Here is a 20,912-nt window from a genome sequence, read left to right as displayed (position 1 = left end):
GGTACTGGACCATATAGTTTGGACTGTTGAGGTTAAAAAAAATTGAAGAGTATATTAGATATTGAAAAAAGAATTAAATGAATCATCATGCTAAAATCTAACGTGAAAGCCTAATTACTGGACTAAATCTATTAATCAAAAGAAAATGAACAAAATCCATTAATCAAAAGGAAATGAACAAAACCCATTAATCCATTAATCAAATTGGATTCATATCAAATTTTGTTCTAAATAAAAATGCTAAAGTAAGTTTTTTTAGTAGTCCATTTGGAAATGTTTTTAAAATAATTAAAAAAATTATTTATAAAAACCATTTCACTAAAAATGCTTTTATCATTTGAAAATCATTTCTAAACAAACTACAAATAACAAAAAAATAATTTTTATAGCTACATATAATTAGTAAAGATTTCATTAATTTTTTACTAAATAAAATTGTTTTTTTTTTCTTTTGGTAAATCAATCAATGCTCATTGTTCTTGTTGGCGGAAAGAAACGAAGTGAACATTGCGAAACTCAGAATCCCAACTCAGCGCTAACCTAGACAGACTTGTTCATTTCTGACGAGATTTTTCCGGTGGAGATGCATTCATCCACAACCAACACTCCGACTTTTCCTCTCTAAAGGTATTTTCTTTCCTTTTTCTCTCCACCACCTTCATTTTTCCCCCATATGAAATACAATGCCTTCCTCGGTCTTCATTCAACTCTGGAATTTGAGTTTTCTTCTTCTCTTGTTTGTGTCTGGCTTCGCATATTTTGTTCATCATTGTCCAGATTGCGCATACTTGTTTTGTTACAATATTGATCGTTGAGGAAAACCCCACTTTGACACTTTTGAGTTTGAAGGCGGGATTTTGAGCGAAAAGATTTGGTTTTTGCTCAGAAAATACGAGTTTGATGGATGCATTCATGAGTGAAATCCTGTCTCCGACGCGACCCAGATGGCGAAAAGTGGCGTATGGAGGGATGCAACCTGGGTTTGATGACAATCACACGGATGACTCTTTTCTTGAAGATATGGTTATGAATGCCAATGTTGTCAAGAGGGACATTCTTAAAGTCATGCTGGATTCCGTTTCGATATCTCAGTACCTCTGCATTGTTGCTCTTGTTGGTTTGGTTTGGACCTACACTCTCAGATCGATTCTTAATGAGAATTCGCTCTTGCTTCTCGATGTCACGCTTCTTGGATTGGGGTTTCTTGTTCTCCTTTTAACTAAAGAAATGCTTTCCTTTAGTCTCTTCTTTCGTTACTTGCTCAATATCTCCTTTTTCATCAGTGGCTTATATGTTTTAGCTCCCATCTATCAAACGCTCACCACATCCATCAGCTCAAACTCCATTTGGGCTGTAACAGTGTCACTCATTGTGCTCCATCTCTTCCTCCATGACTATTCGGGGTCCACCGTTAGAGCTCCCGGGGCTCTACACAATCCAACCTTGACGAGTTGCATCTCTTTGAATGCTTCAGTTGTGGCCTCAGTATTCATTGCTTCGTGCCTTCGGTCAAGGCTGCTTGTTTTCGCTATCATGCTTTTCTCTTTGCAAGTTTTCCTTTTCGCTCCCTTGGTTACTTACTGTATCAAGAAGTATTCCTTCTGTCTGCACCTTTGGTTTTCTTTTGGTCTGATGATTGCGACCTTGACTCTTGTTTATACCTTGCATCTGTTACTTTTTGTGATGTTGTTAGGGTTGTTGATTTTTGTAACTGTGGTTTGTCCGTATTGGCTTATACGGATGCAAGAATACAAGTTTGAGATCAATGGTCCTTGGGATGAGGCTAAACTTTGTTTTGATATAACTGATTGAGACTTTTTGTGCTGTATTTCTGATAGCTTTTGAAGATCAATAAGGGAAGCAATTGACTCATTATTTTCAGCCATTTTAATTTGCATATCAACATGCATTCTACCATTTGTCGCCGATAGACTTGGGAGTAGTCAAATATCTTTACTTTCAAGGAGGTTAAAGTTGGGATACGTTAGATTGATGTTATTAAATAAAGTCATTACTTTCAAGTTGTAATGTCTGTCTCATATCACTTTATGACTATGTACACATGTATACAGTTATACGTATATACATGATATTTTTAATTATACATTTGATTACAATTGTATACATGTATATATACACATTCACACAGATGGGAAAGAAGAACAATAAGCTCAAGGGTGCTGAAAATGTTGGAACTAGGTCACGAGCTGCAACCAAATGGAATGATCAAAGTGTAGCTATATTCTGTGACTTGTGTAGTAAGGAGGTGTGGGCAGGACATCGTTCCCGCACTCACTTTAACAAACTTGGATGGCAAAGTTTGGTTGAGAACTTCAGTAAAAAGACGGGAAAAGAGTGTGACAACGTACAACTGAAAAAGAAGTGGGATTCACTTAAAGTTGAATGGAAAATGTGGAAGAAGCTGAATGGAAAATTTAGGTTTGTAAATTTCCCTCTAGTTTTTAATGTTGTATTTTATTATATCATCATGAGTCCCTTCTAATAGGTCATATCTCTCTAAAATGGCAGCTGGATTGTGATTATGCGAAATTTCGAAGCAAGGGCATTAATCCAGAGTTGGAGGAGAAGCTAGATAGGATGTTCGTGAACACCACAATCAACAGGGATAATGTCGTTACACTCAAAGGTAGTGGCGATGCAGATCAGGCAATCCCAATTGTGATGACCCAAGCTATAAAAAGGTCGTCAGGGAGGGGGAAACGAAGAAAAGTTGAAGAACCCGACACTCAAGTTAGGAAGGAAAAGAAAGGTAAAGGAGTCGCCGTAGGTGGGGGGAAGGTGGGAGGTGCTTCAAATTGTCACAACAGAATGATCAACCTGCGGAGTCAGTTGACAGTAGTAGTTCTGTAACACCGATATCACAGGGTGGTCCACATGGCAGTAGCATTGCCGAACTGATGCAAGCAGTTGGAGCTCTACCCGGGGATCGGGAGCGAATTGTGGTTCTTTACAACTCAGTTATTCCTGTCTGAAGGCAAGAGAGAGGTGTTTGCATACAAGAAAGATCCCGACATTAAGCTCCAATGGCTTAATTATGAATATGCTGGAAAATAAGCCGGATGTATTTATATTATGAAGTATGAACATTGTTATATTACGTTGTTAAGATTATGACTTAAAGCTGGTGGCTGTTATCTGGAGAACTACCATACGTTTGGTTGCTACCGCTGTTAATTCTGATTGCTATCGGCGTTGGTTGGTTTGTTCTAATTCGCGAGCATATAACTACGAATGTGTAAGTTCCATTACTTTGGAGAGACTTAAAAGGCTAAGCAATCGAGAATCATATATATATATACATATATATATATGAGAGAACATTGCCTTACAGTGTCCAGGGACTTTCAGTTCGTATATAACACAGCCTTAATACATTGGATTTGAGTTTGAGTACATGCCAAAATACACGATATTGGGTAAAAAAATTCTTCACAAACAGTTGTAAAACAGTTTACACAATCATTCATTAGCTCTAATCAAGATTTATCCAAAAGTAGTCGGATCTTTCTCAATCAACGCGAGCCTTTCAACTTTAAGTCTGTTAGAAGGACTAATCCCTCAAATCGGCTTTGTAGTCGTCCATTTCCATGTCAGCTGCACACTCTTCTTCAGTAAGGGACGGAAGTTGTCTGGTTTTGCGTTTCAAGTTATGCTTGTGCCACTCTCTCTTGAAGTGATCCCTATACTGCTTGGAATCGCCCACGAATGCATTGCATGTGCTGCATTTGTTCTGCTTTCCCTGCAGCATTTCCACTCCTTTTTCAACAAGTCAGGATCAGTAGATTCTTTTTTCTTTAACGAACTGATGTTCGAGGAATCTTTGAGTGAGTGTGACGGTTCATCCTCATGATCATCATATTGATCGATAACAGTGTCACCCTCAGCATGCACAGAGAGTGCAAGAACTCCATATCTACCATGCAACTTCATCATCAATCCCTCGCATTCACGATAAAAACCAGGTTCCAATTCACAAATCTGCACAAGATTAAACAGGAAGATCACGATTACTCCAACACTGGTAGTTTGTAAGTAGCATGCTTAAAAAGTACTTCAACCACTATTGTACTTTAGGGGGTCGTTTGTTGCACCGGACTGTCTCGGACTGGACTAGCTGCAGGGACTAAGCTGGACTGGCTTCGACTAGACTAAGCTGGACTAACTTAGTGAAGGGTTTGGTGCACTGTCAGACTAAGAAGCAGGATAATGAAAACAATACTGTTCACCAGATTTGTGTTTGGTAGACTAGGATTACATTATTGTTCTATTTTAATAGCTCCAATTAACTGTGCCCAATGCCCAAATTTTTGCCATTGTGTAATAATCAAATCTCATGATCTGGGTTAATTGGAGCATATTTTTGCCATGTATTTTATGAATCTTAAAAAAACAGCACAATTGTTTTGTTTTTAGTACCTGCTAATAGAATTGGGACATATTATAGTTGAGTTTAAGATAGCAAATTGGTGATCAGATTTTTATAAATTTTCAGAATTCTTCAGTTTATCATATAATGACCAACATTACATTTCAAGTGGATGAGACTCCCCACCCCTTAAGGCACATTCAGGCAGCAAAGTGAGTGTTTGGGAACTTGAACTATGGAATTTCTCAACACTATTCTACATAAAGCCTTTTGCAGCTAAGCCCTCACTGGCTTATGGGATCCGTGTACATAAACCCTGAGCTCTTTTAATCCACATCCCTTCTCTAAGCTCTTTTAATCTGCAAATGTAGTTTGGTTTAACAATGTCATACTCATTTGTAATTAACAAAATATATGCTACTCAACAAGATTTAAACATGGTTAAAAAAAAACAAGATTTAAACATGAGAGTGACTGAGAAACATGAAAGAAAGGCGGGGCACTCAAGAACTAAAGAGAAATTATTCATTATTTAATATCATTAATGCAATAATCTTACAACCAAAAAACACAAATCTAATGTCCAATATTTGCGTAAGCAAGTCTTTTTATGAAAGGGGCATTTTTCAAGACACAAACTTTACATTTATCCAAAATATATGAAATGTGAGCTTGCATATATGCAAGTTGAAAAGTAAGCATGCATTTCCAACAAAGATGAAGTTTATAAACAATGAATTAAGTTATAATAAAGGAAGAATGTTCAGATATCACTAACTAACATCAGTAGGTAATTGAATTTGATTTTGATCAAATGACATCAATGTTTACTTAACAAGGAATCATAATTGTAATCGTTTTATTTTTTAAGTTCCTGCGTTTACTAAAGTGTAGGTATGTGAAGCATTTCACTCCCTAACTTTCCCCTGTGTTTACTTACACGTATGAATTCTGAAAACTATAGGTTTCCTTTTGAAATTCTTAATCAAATACCTCAAAATCAGGAACCATATCAATTAGGGGTAGTTGATCCCATTCCCTTCCTTACTCCCTCTATTCCTAAGTTTTCCGATTCCTTCCTTTTTTCATTTTTGTTATCCGATTCCAAATTACTAAACAAAGAAGGCTTATACCATTAAAAGAAAGAACTTGAGAAAAAAAAAACGTGAAATTGATTTATTATTCAACAAGTGGCAGTGTTAGTGTTGCACACCGACAAAGAATTTATCTTGTACCAATGTTTAGGCGAGGGACTTCCAAATCTCGAGAAAGGAATGCACAACATAATCACTTCAAAAGTTATGTAAGAGGGATTTGGAAATTACTACAAAGTTCCAAATCTATGTCGAATTGGAGTAGTCATTTCCAATTCTCTCTTACATAACTTTGTAATGCTCACGTCGACTGTAGTGCATTTCTAATCACTGCTATCTAGCATTTGTCCATAAAAGTTGGTCTTAATACACAGCACCGTAGCTATTTCAATTATATGGGAATGGAATCAACTAAATTGGGTCAGTTCTAAACATTGAAAGGCAGCCAATATTTGAAGAACCTAATAACTTGTACCAATTTATATATACAAAATCGGGGTATATATAAAAATCAGACAGCCCATCTTCCTCATCGTCTGCATTAGCACCAGCAGATGTTAACAAAATCCAATGAGCAGTAAACAGAATTCAATGTAATTCCTCTTGCAAAGACACCAACTTTTCGCAACAATGAGATTACAAACCAAATGAACCAACTATCAAAATCCAATGAGCGGTAAACAAGCTATACATTATGCAAAAGAGGCAATCAAACGGCCAAAAAACAGCCACAAATTCCAACTTTTTGCGCAGCTCCAGACACTTCCGCCGCAGTGCCTCCTCATGCTTCTGCTCAGCTTCCCTTCTCCTCTTTTTCTTCCTCTTGTGAAACCCAGACATGAAATCGCTTCACAAAATCGAAACAAGCAAAGTATCAATAACAACAACAACAACAACAACAAAGCCTTTTCCCACTAAGTGGGGTCAGCTATATGAATCCTAGAACGCCATTGCGCTCGGTTTTGTGTCATGTCCTCCGTTAGATCCAAGTACTCTAAGTCTTTTCTTAGGGTCTCTTCCAAAGTTTTCCTAGGTCTTCCTCTACCCCTTCGGCCCTGACCCTCTGTCCCGTAGTCACATCTTCGAACCGGAGCGTCAGTAGGCCTTCTTTGCACATGTCCAAACCACCGTAACCGATTTTCTCTCATCTTTCCTTCAATTTCGGCTACTCCTACTTTACCTCGGATATCCTCATTCCCAATCTTATCCTTTCTTGTGTGCCCACACATCCCACAAAGCATCCTCATCTCCGCTACACCCATTTTGTGTACGTGTTGATGCTTCACCGCCCAACATTCTGTGCCATACAACATCGTTGGCCTTATTGCAGTCCTATAAAATTTTCCCTTGAGCTTCAGTGGCCTACGACGGTCACACAACACGCCGGATGCACTCTTACATTTCATCCATCCAGCTTGTATTCTATGGTTGAGATCTCCATCTAATTCTCCGTTCTCTTGCAAGATAGATCCTAGGTAGCGAAAACGGTCGCTTTTTGTGATCTTCGCTAGATTGCTCCGGTCATTAGTGTGGATAAGTATATAAATGGATAGAGATAGGAAAACAAACACAAGATGTACGTGGTTCACCCAGATTGGCTACGTCCACGGAATAAAGGAGTTCTCATTAATTGTGAAGGGTTTACACAAGTACATAGGTTCAAGTTCTCATTTAGTGAGTACAAGTGAATGATTTAGTACAAATGACATTAGGAAATATTGTAGGAGAACGATCTCGTAATCACGAAACTAAGTACCGGAGTGTGGTATCGTCTTGACTTGCCTTATCTGTCTCATAGGTAGATGTGGCATCTTCTCTGGAAGTACTCTTCCTCCATCCAGGGGTGTTATCTTTAACTGGTGGAGATGCACAAGGTAATGTATCAATTTCACTTGAAGCTTACTTGTAGTTTCAGGCTTGGTCAAGCGCGATACAAACCATGTAGTAGGAGTCCCCCAAGTCGCCGAGCTAGGGGATCTGCTGAAAGAGGTGACAGACAAGGTAAGCAATCAGAGCTCCAAGCAATCAGTCCCAGATCAGAACTTTGATTTCGAGTTCCGGCTGATTGTTCACATTCTTCCTATCTTGCAGGCAGCATGAAGGATAAAGAGAAGAAAAATGAGAAGAGATGATATGGGATACTTTTGCTTTTGAAGAAGTAACTTTCCACATGCTTATTCTTGAACTGGGCTGGAGGGTTTTCTGGTTTCCTCCAGAGTATAAGGCCGACTGAAGAATTTGAGGATCAAAACAAGTCCATCAAATCTAGAGTACGTTCGACCCTGCTGATATGGGATACTTTTTCTTTTGACAGAGTAGTGGATGTATCGGCACGTGTGCTGTTACGCTTGTCTCCACATGCTTCCTTGTATCCTTCTCACTTGCCCTATCTGTTCCTCAGGCAGATGTGGTATCTTCCGTGGAAGCATAAGATGTTGAAGATGAGTACTCGAGAGCAATGCCAGGTAAGTAATCAGGTAACGGGTTCCAGGCAGTCAGTTCCTGGCTGGAAGCTTGATTCCAAGTGCTGACTGATTGCTCTCTTTCTCCTTGTCTTGCAGGTAAGAACAAGGCCAAAGGAAAAGACAGGGAAAAAGCATGATATGGGATACTCTTGCTTTTAACCCTGATGATATGAGATATTCTTGCTCTAGTATAGCTTGTTTGCAGAGGTATTATCGGGGGGAAAGAAAGCTGAATATTTCGAAAGGCTTCGTTGGGAGTGCCCTCTCAGATATGAGGAAGGGTTGAGCATTTTTGCAAGTCCACATGTCCGTTGGGGATGGAGGTCGACATATATAGGAATCTCCCTAACAACAAGTAGTAATGCTATTCCTTTACCCTGCTTGGTCATAGCACGGTAGTGGGAGCTGCCAGCTTCACATGTTTTAACTCTGTCAGAGCACTTTGAAAAAGTGGTCTGTGGTATTTGGAAAGCTGATGTTGCGTGTGAAGATTACAGACAAGCTTTATCCAAGGAGATCCGGCTCTTGAAGTTGGGAAAGTGGTGCCTTTTCGGTTTTCGAACAAGCAATCCTGTCGAGGATCTGGCTATCGAGATTCGGAGAACGATGCCTCTTCGATTTTTGAGAAAGCAATCCTGCTGAGGGTCTGGCTCTCGAGATTCGGAGAGCGGTGTGTCTTCGATTTTTTAGAAAGTAATCATGTTGGAAGTCTGGCTCTCGAGATTCGGAGGGCGGTGCCTCTTCGATTTTGGAGCAAGCAATCTTGTTGGGAGTGTTTTCTCGAATATGAGTAAAGGTTGGGCATGTTTGCTAGTCTACCTTGCCACGAAGCACAGAGGTTGACACACAGGGACTTTCCAATTATCCAGCAGTGGTATTGTTCCTTTACCCTTGTGGGTAATAATATGGTAGCTAGACCTTCAAAATTTATGTATCTAAACTTTGTTAGTGCTGTTTCTTTGCTATTCTTTTACCCTTCTTGGTCAGATCGATGTAGTGGGAGCTGCAAGCTTCACGTGTCTCAACTTTGTCAGAGAACTTTGGCAAAGTTATCTGTGGTACCCATGAGCTAATGTTGAGTGTGGGAAGTGGGTGATTGAACAATAAGATTCATGTGCTTTCTACTTCACCAGAAATCTTCGACAGAATGCCCATAATTTCCGCAAAGCTGAGTGTGCGTGTGACAGGTGCTGACAAGGCTGGAAAAGTAGGTGCCTCTTCGATTTCTGAGATCGGCCCTCGTGGTCTCTGAGCAGCCCAGCTTTTGAGAAAGCAAGCGCCTCTTCGATTTTTGAGATCGGCCTTTGTGGTCTTTGAGCAGCCCATCTTTTGAGAAAGCAAACGCCTCTGCGATTTCTGAGATCGACCCTCGTGGTCTCTGAGCAGCCCAGCTTTTGAGAAAGCAAACGCCTCTTCGATTTCTGAGCAGGCGCCTCTTCGATTTCTAAAGCTCCGTCAAGTGCAGATTTTTATAGGGGCTGACATTAAATTCCAAAGCACACTTGAATCTCCACCAGTAGAACCTCCATTCTTGCACTTCTAAGATCTTGATTTGTTCGACCTCTTCTCTCTTCAACACCTTTGAAAATGTCTGGCCCCTCCGACCGTCGTTTTGACTTGAACCTTGTTGAAGAGGCAACCCCGCCTTCTCCAGACAACATATGGCGCCCATCCTTCATCTCCCCTACTGGTCCTCTTACCGTTGGGGATTCCGTGATGAAGAATGATATGACCGCTGCGGTGGTGGCCAGGAACTTTCTTACTCCCAAAGATAACAGACTACTTTCCAAACGGTCTGATGAGTTGGCTGTTAAGGATTCTCTGGCTCTCAGTGTTCAGTGTGCAGGTTCTGTGTCTAATATGACCCAACGCCTATTTGCTCGAACCCGCCAAGTTGAATCATTGGCGGCTGAAGTGATGAGTCTCAAACAGGAGATTAGAGGGCTCAAGCATGAGAATAAACAGTTGCACCGGCTCGCACATGACTATGCTACAAACATGAAGAGGAAGCTTGACTAGATAAAGGAATCTGATGGTCAGGTTTTACTTGATCATCAAAGATTTGTGGGTTTGTTCCAAAGGCATTTATTGCCTTCGTCTTCTGGGGCTGTACCGCGTAATGAAGCTCCAAATGATCAATCTCTGATGCCTCCTCCTTGTAGGGTTCTGTCTAGTACTAAGGCTCCGAATGATCCCCCTCCGGTGCCTTCTCTTTCTGGGGCTCTACCGACTGCTGAGACTTCTCTTAAGCAACCTTTGTGAAGGCTCCCTCTTGTTTGTTTATTTTGACTCATGTATATGTACATATTTGTAACTTATCGGGGATATCAATAGATAAGCTTTCCTTCATTTCAACGTATTGTGTTAAATACACCAAAGCCTTCTTCGCTAAGTTCTTTGAATTTTCTTTTGTTGAAGCTTGTATGTTGAAGCTTTGTGAGTGGAGCATGTAGGTTGAGGTAGTGTTCCCTTAATTTCTCGAGTGAGGAAAACTTCTCGGTTGGAGACTTGGAAAATCCAAGTCATTGAGTGGGATCGGCTATATGAATCTTAGAACGCCATTGTGCTCGGTCCTGTGTCATGTCCTCCGTTAGATCCAAGTACTCTAAGTCTTTTCTTAGAGTCTATTCCAAAGTTTTCCTAGGTCTTCCTCTACCCCTTCGGCCCTGAACCTCTGTCCCATAGTCGCATCTTCTAATCGGAGCGTCAGTAGGCCTTCTTTGCACATGTCCAAACCACCGTAACCGATTTTCTCTCATCTTTCCTTCAATTTCGGCTACTCCTACTTTACCCCGAATATCCTCATTCCTAATCTTATCCTTTCTCGTGTGCCCACACATCCAACGAAGCATCCTCATCTCTGCTACACCCATTTTGTGTACGTGTTGATGCTTCACCGCCCAACATTTTGTGCCATACAGCATCGCCGGCCTTATTGCCGTCCTATAAAATTTTCCCTCGAGCTTCAGTGGCATACGGTGGTCACACAACACGCCGGATGCATTCTTCCACTTCATCCCTCCAGCTTGTATTCTATGGTTGAGATCTCCATCTAATTCTCCGTTCTTTTGCAAGATAGATCCTAGGTAACGAAAACAGTCGCTCTTTGGTATTTCTTGATCTCCGATCCTCACCCCTAACTCGTTTTGGCCTCCATTTGCACTGAACTTGCACTCCATATATTCTGTCTTTGATCGGCTTAGGCGAAGACCTTTAGATTCCAACACTTCTCTCCAAAGGTTAAGCTTTGCATTTACCCCTTCCTGAGTTTCATCTATCAACACTATATCGTCTGCGAAAAGCATACACCAAGGAATATCATCTTGAATATGTCCTGTTAACTCATCCATTACCAACGCAAAAAGGTAAGGACTTAAGGATGAGCCTTGATGTAATCCTACAGTTATGGGAAAGCTTTTGGTTTGTCCTTCATGAGTTCTTACGGCAGTCTTTGCTCCTTCATACATATCCTTTATAGCTTGGATATATGCTACTCGTACTCTTTTCTTCTCTAAAATCCTCCACTGGGTGATTACTTTCTCTTTGAAATGACTTGTTTTTCTTCTTTTAGATTCCACCATCTAGTCCTTGGGCACTTCCAAGTCTTGTTCTTTATTCTCACTCTTTTGATATGTACATCCATCACCAACAAGCGATGTTGATTAGTCACGCTCTCTCCTGGTATAACTTTGCAATCCTTACAAGTTATACGATCCCCTTTCCTCATTAGAAGAAAATCTATTTGTGTTTTTTACGACCCACTCTTGTAGGTGATCACATGTTCTTCTCTCTTCTTAAAGAAGGTGTTGGCTAAGAAAAGATCATATGCCATTGCAAAATCCAAGATAGCTTCCCCATCCTCGTTTCTCTCCCCAAAACCATGGCCACCATGAAAACCTCCATAGTTGCCTATCTCCCTGCCCACATGTCTATTTAAATCTCCTCCTATAAATAACTTCTCCGTCTGAGCAATTCCTTGCACCAAGTTTCCAAGGTCTTCCCAAAATTTCTCCTTCGAACTCGTATCCAACCCTACTTGAGGTGCGTACGCACTAATCACATTGATAAGTTCTTGTCCTATTACAATCTTGATTGCCATGATTCTATCTCCTACCCTCTTGACATCTACAACATCTTGTGTCAAGGTCTTGTCCACGATGATGCTAACACCGTTTCTCGTTCTATTTGTGCCCAAATACCAAAGTTTAAACCCTGAGTTTTCTAGATCCTTTGCCTTACGACCAACCCACTTAGTTTCTTGTAGGCACATAATATTTATCCTTCTTCTCACCATAACTTCCACTACTTCCATAGATTTTCCCGTTAAGGTTCCTATATTCCACGTTCCTAAACGCATTTTGCTCTCTTGATCTCTACCCTTCTGTCCTAGCTTCTTCACCCTCCCTCGTCTAATAGGATCAAAGTACTTCTTTTGTGTGTCCCGTGTAAAGTTGATAGGAGCATATGCTCCCAAACAACTTTGAGTGGAGTCATTCGAAAAGAAGTTTCTATGGTCCCCTTGCTCATTTAACACTGCATCTGGGTGCCGATGGAGATACAACGACCCTTGCTCACTTATCACTGTGCTCGGGCCACACAGCGCGCCACTTACGGGTGACGCCCTAGCTTTAGCGCGATTTCGTTCTAGATTCATTTTCATAAGGATTCGACGTAATCATGGAGTGCCGGCTGTTGACTACCTGACGCCCTCCCCCTCCTCCTTTATCCGGGCTTGGGACCGACAATGTAAGATAAACTTACACAGGCGGAGTTGAAACAAGCAAAGTATCAAAACCCAAAAATTCAAAAAAACCCAATTCAGAAAACACGAAAAGAAACAAAATTTCAGGGCTTAGATTTCATCACTGAGCAAATTTTGGGATGACGGTTTTTACTACCTGAGGATTTGAAAGAAAAGTTGAAATATGAAAACCCCAAATTCTAATCTCAATTTGACCTAAAAATCAAAACCATAATTTGTTCAAGTACAGAGGTCTATCATTGAAAATTTCTCAAACTCAAAACAACAAAATCACGATCTGCAAACCAAATCGACGAAATAAATTGAAGATTCAAAGTTTACTTGACAAGTCGTAGAGATCAGGGCGAGGAGGACGACGATGCAGATGCAGATGCGGATGAGGGAAGGCACAGAGATCAGGGTGAGGAGGACGACGATGAGGGAGCAGGGCAAGGATGACGATGAGGGAAGACGCAGAGATGAGGATGAGCAGGACGAGCGACGTAGGTTCTTGGACGAGTGACTCTCACGGCTTTCTCTCAAGGCTTACGAGTCCACCCAAAAATGGGGATCCTCGTTAGGAACTCGTAAGGAAGTGTATAATCCGAGCGAGTCCGACCTAAGATCATTAAACCTAATATTGGTGCATATCAAACAAGGGACTACAGTCTAGTCCAGTCCAGTCCTCCTTAATCCTATCAAACAAACGGGCCCTAGGATTACTAAGCAAGATAAGGCGGACAAAGTACTTCGACTTACAGTAGATATCTAACTTCCAGATTGATCTTTAGAAATTATGCTAGCATTCCAGGCAGTCAGCTTCTCCGAAAGAGATGAAAATTCATGGTCAGGAACTATGAGGCGCAATCTCATTGGAGACCGTTTGATTGGGAAGTGCTTCTGAAGCTCATGAACAACTTCCAGAGCCTGCACAAGAAATGGTATAGTGTATATATTCAACACAATAAGACAATGCACAACCTAAATCCCATATGTTGCACTCCACATACACACAGATATACCTCCACATATATTTGGATAACCTACAGAGGTTAACACCCTGCGGAAATGTGCACATGCATTCATAAGTCGACTTATTATACATATAAGTCGCCGAAGAGTAACATCATGCACGTGCACACACATAAACTATGTGCATACTTATTTTCCACCAACATGACACCGTGAAACAAAATTTGCAAGCTGGGAGACTCATTTTAGAATCCACCAATCTGTCATAATTATCGTAATTGCGTACAAGTATATTCTTATGTAACATGAAGGGAAAGAGAGATCCAATCACCTGCTTCTTCTAGCTTTTATGTGGGTCTACAGCAAAGTGAATTTCATGCATTAGACTCTCAATCAAGCTAATAGTGTAAGGGCGCCGGGTCTCAGGATTATAGGTTTTCTGCATAACAATGGTGGCTATGTCCTGAAACTGACTGGACAACTGAGATTCCACCTCCTTCCCAGCCACTTGAAGCTCTCCTTAGTCCAAAATCTACAAGAAAAAGCTTACGACTCAACAACACAATTACGAAACCAACCAACCAGATAAACAACCAAAACAAATTTGTTTCCCTGACCTCCAAACAAATCTTAGTGTGGTCATCGGAATCAAATGCGGCCTTCAAGTCTTTTGTCTTGGCAAGAACACCTTTCGAAACATTTGTGTAAACGGTATGCGATTGCAGTACTTCATCCAAATCTTTCTCACTGTCCCACAACATAAAACCTCACAACTTTCATATATACATATTAATTCCTGCAAGATGTTTGAAATTCAAACTACAAAAGTTTCGCTGACATTTTCGTTCTTTGTTTTCTCAGTTATACTTTCACATACACATGAACAAATTCGCATAAACAAAACACTATTATGCAAATTTATTACACATATTTTGTCAACACTATTCTTCACAGTATTCAAAAGCACTTGCAGAAAATCTTGTTTTGATATTAAGTTGGCATATAAATACAAATTACTAACAAAAGAGATTAAAAGTTCATCTTGTAGTTGTAGTCTCAAACCTGTATTATTTCCAGTTTTAACAAATAAGAAAAATAAAAAACTGCTTCTCTACAGGATGTCGTACTAACTAATCTTAAAAAAGAAAAGGAAAACTAATGAAAAGGACTTGAAAACTTTAAGTTTTAACGATAAGGACAAAATAAAGGGTAAAGTGAATAATAACAAGATTGACTTTTTAGTGTAAAATGTGGTTTTTCGTTAAAGTGAACAGTACCATGAGCTTTTTGTTAAAGTTCCCAAAAATAAATGAATATATCTGAATTCTCCGCCTATCTGATATCGTTTCAACAAGCTTGTATTGCTAAACTCTCTTAACTAATACATTGCAATTCAATCCCTATACTTATCAGCTAACCAACACATCTGACATGCTACAATTTTTCCTTTTTGCACACACAAACAGACGTAACCTCTTCCATATAGGGATCCATTTGGAATTGTAGCATTTCGGAGGAACGCGCATTCATTTGAGCTCCATATCTCTACTAGTAAGTATGTCGATAGCATGCTTTTGGTACGACTCTCTAGTGTCAAACTTATTATTCCTTCAAAAGAATCCACATTTGCTTTGCAGTTGAAGGCAGCATTCGAATCCAACGGTGATAAAAACTATCGCCAGACGCAATATTACCCACAACGCCTAACTAATCTACAAATTCGTAAATACTAATAAAAAGAGCAGTAGACAGATACCAACAAAAACAAGGGGACTAACCACGCTTTCTTCAAACGTATTCATACCAACTTCGAAAGTATACGCTGTCCTCAAAACTTGCTACGGATTAGAATGTTGAGCTCTTCCAAGTTCCATAAACTTGCGTTGATTACAAGCTTTATTAAAAATAATTGAAGACTTTATTTATAAAGCAAACATGGCATACAGATAAAAAGTGAATTGAAGAACATCCAGTCGAAAGTAGGTAGTAACTACACATAACCACCCAGCTACAAATTCATAACAAATTTACAATTCCCGTGAAACCATTTATAAATAACTACACATTTTCTCCCTAACCAATTTCATTTTCCCCTTTCCCGCTACTACTCCCATTTTCTCAGCTCTCTCTATCCCATGGCGGCAATGGGTGCTCTCTGAGTTGGCCTCAACTCCAAACCTCCAAACTCGAACCCTCCAAAACTTGACGCCCTAGGCAAACTCTGGGCCGAGGAGGCCAAGAAATCGGTTGATGATTGCAAAGCCAAATACAACAAAAATGGCGCAAAACTTCTCATCTGGAAGAAGGCATATGTGCATTACGACAATGACATAACCGCCGCAATTTCAGCACGTAGCCGGCTCGGATGGGAGGGTATGTTGGCGGCCGACGTCAGAAATCAGAAGCGCTTGGCTCGAAAAGCCAGTAAGAAAATGGAGATCGAATATCACAAATTTAATCAAATTCGCGAGGTGAGCTAGAAGGACGAGCAATAGAAAAATGACGAGTCATATGACGATAGTTGCTAATAAAACGTTAGCATTTTGTTTCTTTTTTTTTCTCTCTTTTCTTTTTCTTCGTCGGTTGTAATCAGGCGTTGGCCGGATTTGCTCGATCAATACAATGCGTCACTGATCTTCACTCATGTTCATGCATTTCTTCAATGTTTGTTCATATATGGAAATTTTTAGTTTAATTGTCTATGTGATTAATTTTGTTCGATCGAACAAAGATCGACGATCTCGGAACCAATTCTTTAATATCCGATTTATGAAATTTTTAGTTTCATTTTCTGTTTGTGATTAATTTCGTTCGATCGAACGAAGATTGACGATCTCGGATATTAATTTCATTCGATTGTCGATCTTCATTTGATTGAACAAAATTAATCACAAACAGAAAATGAAACTAAAATTTTCATAAATCGGATATTGAAGAATTGGATCCGAGATGGTCAATCTTCGTTCGATCGAACGAAATTAATCACACAGACAATTAAACTAAAAATTTTATATACGAACAAACATTGAAGAAATGCATGAACATGAGCCATTTTTGTTGTATTTGGCTGTGCATTCATCAACCGATTTCCTGGCCTCCTCGACGGCCCGGAGTTGGCCGAGGGTGTCAAGTTTTGGAGGGTTCAAGTTGGGAGGTTTGAAGTTGAGGCCAACTCTTAGGCAGAGAGCACCCATTTGCCGCCATGGGAGAGAGAGCTGAGAAAATGAGAGTAGCGGCTGGAAAGGGGAAAATGAAATTGGTTAGGGAGAATATGTGACGGTATGTGTAGTTATTTATAATTGGTTTCACAGGAATTGTAAATTTGTTATAGTTTGTAATGAATTTGTAGATGGGTGGTTATTTGTGTTGTTTGTGCTATGCATTTCAATGTGAAAAATGAATGCACTATCTACCATCGAGTTGATTGCATATAAGTTTTTTTGTCTTTCTTAGTAGAATTCTGATTAGAACTCGTTTCAAGTTGCATTCAATTGTTTACTGATATATTTAGTTTTTTCCATTCCATTTGTTGCTCTTTGTAAATTGTCTCACTTGTCATTAGGATTATGAATCTCTTGTCTCTGGCAAGACACAAACCAAAAAAAGGCCCCAGAGAAACAAACTTCTTAAAGATATAGAAAAGGCCCTCCAAGTTCACACTCAAGAAAGAGTCTTGAACTGCAATCCTACCTTGAAAACTCGTGTTGATCGTTCTTGTATTCGGGACTTTTGTGAAGCTCTTACTCTGTTCCGCTGTTTAATTATAATACAGATCACCTCTGTATCTCACAGTACGCCCTATGCGTTGATCACCTTGCTTTCACTTCTTATTTCGTGGTATTTGTTTACTCTTAATTAGGTATTTTGTAAGTTCATCTATTTATTGATGTTGAGGCTTTTGAAAGTTTACATTTTTCCGCTTCCTGGGAAAATGTATTGCTCCTAGTTATATAGCAGCAATAATTAGCAACCATTCTCGGTATATAGCAGATTAAAAGCCAAAATTACCTAAATTTGGTCGAGTCGAAAATGGCACCACTTTTGTTGACGCGACCAACTGTAAATTTCTCACCTATGAATTGCATGAAAATATTCAAGCAAGAAATTAGTCAAAACAAAACACAAGGATATTTAAACACCATGCAGAAGGTGAGCAGGAGATTTCGGAGGAGAGGACAATAGACAGCAAGAGAGTGACAAAGTGACAATTAAAGAAAAGGGTACACTAACCAAGCTTCTCAAGGGTGAAGAATTCATTTTCAGTGCCATCACCCCAACCTAACAGTGCCAAGTAGTTCACCATTGCCTGAGGTAGATAGCCCATCTCCCTGTACTGTTATGTTCTAGTTATTAGATGTCCAGAATATTGTCAATATTGACAAAGAAACTCTTAAGTAAAGAAAATCAGAATAGAGAAAGGTTCAAGCCCTAGGACCATGGATGATACATCCTGTAATCCAACATATTTATCAAGTAACAATAAGCATATTTATAGATAACCACCTGGCCTACAGAAGTCGCACCATGCCTCTTTGACAGCTTACTCCGATCAGGGGCAAGAAGTAAAGAAACATGGGCAAAGTCTGGCATTTGGAATCCTAGATGATGGGCTACAAAACCCAAGTGGTGGCGTCAGTCATCGCTTTGTCGATTCACCGGAAAAATGAAAAGGGTGGCCGGAGAACTGTTGATTTTCGTCGGTTTTGTGGCCTCGCACTGCCACGTACGGTGGTTAATCAAGATGGCTCTTGGGTGAGTTTTGTAGAGAGGAGTGAGAGCTTCAAGATGGTGGTGGTGGCATCGAAAAATATGATAGGACCAATTCTGTAGGAATGGAGAAGAAAAGGAAAATGCAAGGAAAGTAAAAAATAAAATAACAATTCTTTTCATTCATGCCTTTCCCAAATGATGAAATGAGGCTTAAATACAACCCTAGAGGAGGAGTTCTAAGATTGGAACACATCTCCACCCTCACTACCGTTGGATGAAACCAACTACTACAGAGATAAGACAAAATAAATGATATAAACCCAATAACTAGGATCCTAACAAATTCCACCGGAGGTGGCCGGAATTGTCGTCGGAATTTCGTGGGTCGCGGGGGTTCGTTTGGGTTGATTTTTTGGGTTTTTGGGCTTCTAAACCAGGTTCCCCGAAGTGGAAACTTCCTAATTTTGGGCTGACTAATTATAGACTCACTTCTAATAGTAAGTCCACATGTCTAAAAGGTCTCACTACTTCTGAGGCTCGTAATTTTTCCATTCTAACTTGGAATTAATATCCGTTTGTACCTACATGCTCGTGGAATTAAGCTCTACCTAAACAACTCTAGAGTTGACCAAAAAGGTCGAGAAAATTGGAAATGACCAAATTACCCCCTCTCTTCGCTTTTCTCAAAATCAGAGAATTAACGAATTAACTTCAATTAAATCTCTGAAATACGTCAAAAATTAAATAAAATACTAATTTTGGGTACGGGATATCACAATTGGTCTCTTAACTTATCAAAACGTGCATCTATGGTTCTTTTCGTTAACTTCGTCAGAATTTCGTCAAAACGAATTATGTCAGAATGACCATTGCTACAATTGGGTTAAAGTTGATGGACCATTACTCTAATTGGGTTAAAGTTGAGGGATCATTAATACAATTTATTTCATTTGATTTTCCATATTTGCCCTCGATTTAGCCTTATATGTCACATCCCGATCCCGACATTACATACGTCCAGGATCGACACGTAATGTCATGAAATACCCGCACTACCTTTATCAAACTTGGATGGCAAAGTTTGGTTGAGAACTTCAGTAAAGAGACGGGAGAAGAGTGTGACAACGTACAACTGAAAAAGAAGTAGGATTCACCTAAAGTTGAATGGAAAATGTGGAAGGAGCTGAATGGAAAGGAATCTGGTCTGGGGTGGAATTCCGCCAAGAATACCATCGATGCATCCAAGGGATAATGTCGTTACACTCAAAGGTAGTGGCGATGCAGATGAGGCAATCCCAATTGTGATGACCCAAGCTATAGAAAGGTCATCAGGGAGGGGAAGACGAAGAAAAGTTGAAGAACCCGACACTCAAGGTAGGAAGGAAAAGAAAGGTAAAGGAGTCGCCATAGGTAGGGGGAAGGTGAGAGGTGCTGCAAAATTGTCACAACAGAAGGACCAACCTGCGGAGTCAGTTGACAGTAGTAGTTCTGTAACACTGGACTGATATCACAGGGTGGTCCACATGGCAGTAGCATTGCCGAAGTGATGCAAGCAGTTGGAGCTTTACCCGGGGTAGAGACCGGGAGCGAATTGTGGTTCTTTACAACTCAGTTATTCCTGTCTGAAGGCAAGAGAGAGATGTTCGCATACATGAAAGATCCCGACATTAAGCTCCAATGGCTTAATTATGAATATGCTGCAAAATAAGCCGGATGTATGGCGGATCTACAGAGGGACCTGGGAGGTCCCAGGACCCCTCGGCGATCCTAAATTGCTGCCGGAAATTTTCCAGGGACCCCTCGTACTCGACACGAGGTCTGTGCTGCGGGTTGGAGTTGCAGGTTCTAATGGAGAAGAAGACAGCGGGGAGGGGAAGAAGAAAGAAAACAGTGCCTTTTAACAATTGGTCCAAAACTCCTCTGCTTTTCCCCCCTGATCCCCATCATTCTTATATTCACCCAAAATCCCATTTCTAATCGCACCCAATTCCATATTAAAATTACGTTACTCCAATATCATATCTCCACTTGTTTCAATTCTCCAAGTCACCACTATTTGGTTCAAAGTTCAAGTAAGTTTTTTGGTTTTCTAATCTAATCTCAATCAAATTATATTAGATATTGGTGGAGATTTTTAGTCTATTATTGATATGGTTGTTGATATGTTTTTTTGTTTGTATACTCATTTTATCATTGCAATTTAGATGAAATTTTTGTTTATTGGTTGATTGGTATATGTTTTGTGTTTTTGGTTAAATGTGTAGTTTAGAAATAAGAAATATGGAAAGATTTTTCAAGTCAAAGCCAATAGCACCATCTAATTTTTGAATGAAGTGTATTATATTTAACTTTTCAATGTTATTTTTATCTATAAATTTTTTGACATTTATTATTGGGACCCCTCGAGTTTAAAATCCTGGATATTATGGAGCAAGAACATTGTTATATTACGTTGTTAAGATTGTGACTTAAAGCTGGTGGCTGTTAATTCTGATTGTTATCGGCGTTGGTTGGGTTGTTCTAATTCGCGAGCATATATAACT

General features: G+C 39.8%; 1 protein-coding gene and 1 pseudogene across 5 annotated transcripts; one reads left to right on the top strand and one right to left on the bottom strand.

Annotated features, from left to right (window-relative positions):
- The first annotated feature begins 480 nt into the window (after window positions 1–480).
- LOC126621913 (phosphatidylinositol N-acetylglucosaminyltransferase subunit C-like) lies at window positions 481–20,589 on the top strand. 5 transcript variants are annotated; one of them, XR_007623222.1, is made up of 4 exons: window positions 481–627; window positions 2,150–2,439; window positions 2,530–2,702; window positions 19,694–20,589. XR_007623222.1 is itself a non-coding variant. In XM_050290535.1 (2 exons), the coding sequence occupies exon 2, from the start codon at window positions 901–903 to the stop codon at window positions 1,810–1,812; it is 912 nt and encodes a 303-aa protein (XP_050146492.1). In that variant the 5' UTR covers window positions 481–627; window positions 850–900; the 3' UTR covers window positions 1,813–1,987. The 5 variants fall into 5 exon arrangements, 2 of the variants coding, with proteins under 2 accessions (XP_050146492.1, XP_050146494.1); XR_007623221.1 differs by having other exon boundaries at window positions 2,530–2,770; window positions 19,762–20,589; XR_007623220.1 differs by lacking the exon at window positions 19,694–20,589 and having other exon boundaries at window positions 2,530–3,164.
- LOC126621914 (uncharacterized) lies at window positions 17,664–18,671 on the bottom strand (annotated as a pseudogene).
- Window positions 20,590–20,912: the final 323 nt, after the last annotated feature.

This window comes from Malus sylvestris, chromosome 5, assembly GCF_916048215.2.
Source record: "Malus sylvestris chromosome 5, drMalSylv7.2, whole genome shotgun sequence".
Lineage (NCBI taxonomy): Eukaryota > Viridiplantae > Streptophyta > Magnoliopsida > Rosales > Rosaceae > Malus > Malus sylvestris.
Note: the sequence above shows the minus strand (reverse complement) of the source record. Positions and strands in the feature narration are given on the sequence as shown.

What these genes read in the sequence shown, in the direction of transcription:
- LOC126621913 (XM_050290535.1), top strand. Translation starts at nt 901, where the DNA reads ATGGATGCATTCATGAGTGAAATCCTGTCTCCGACGCGACCCAGATGG.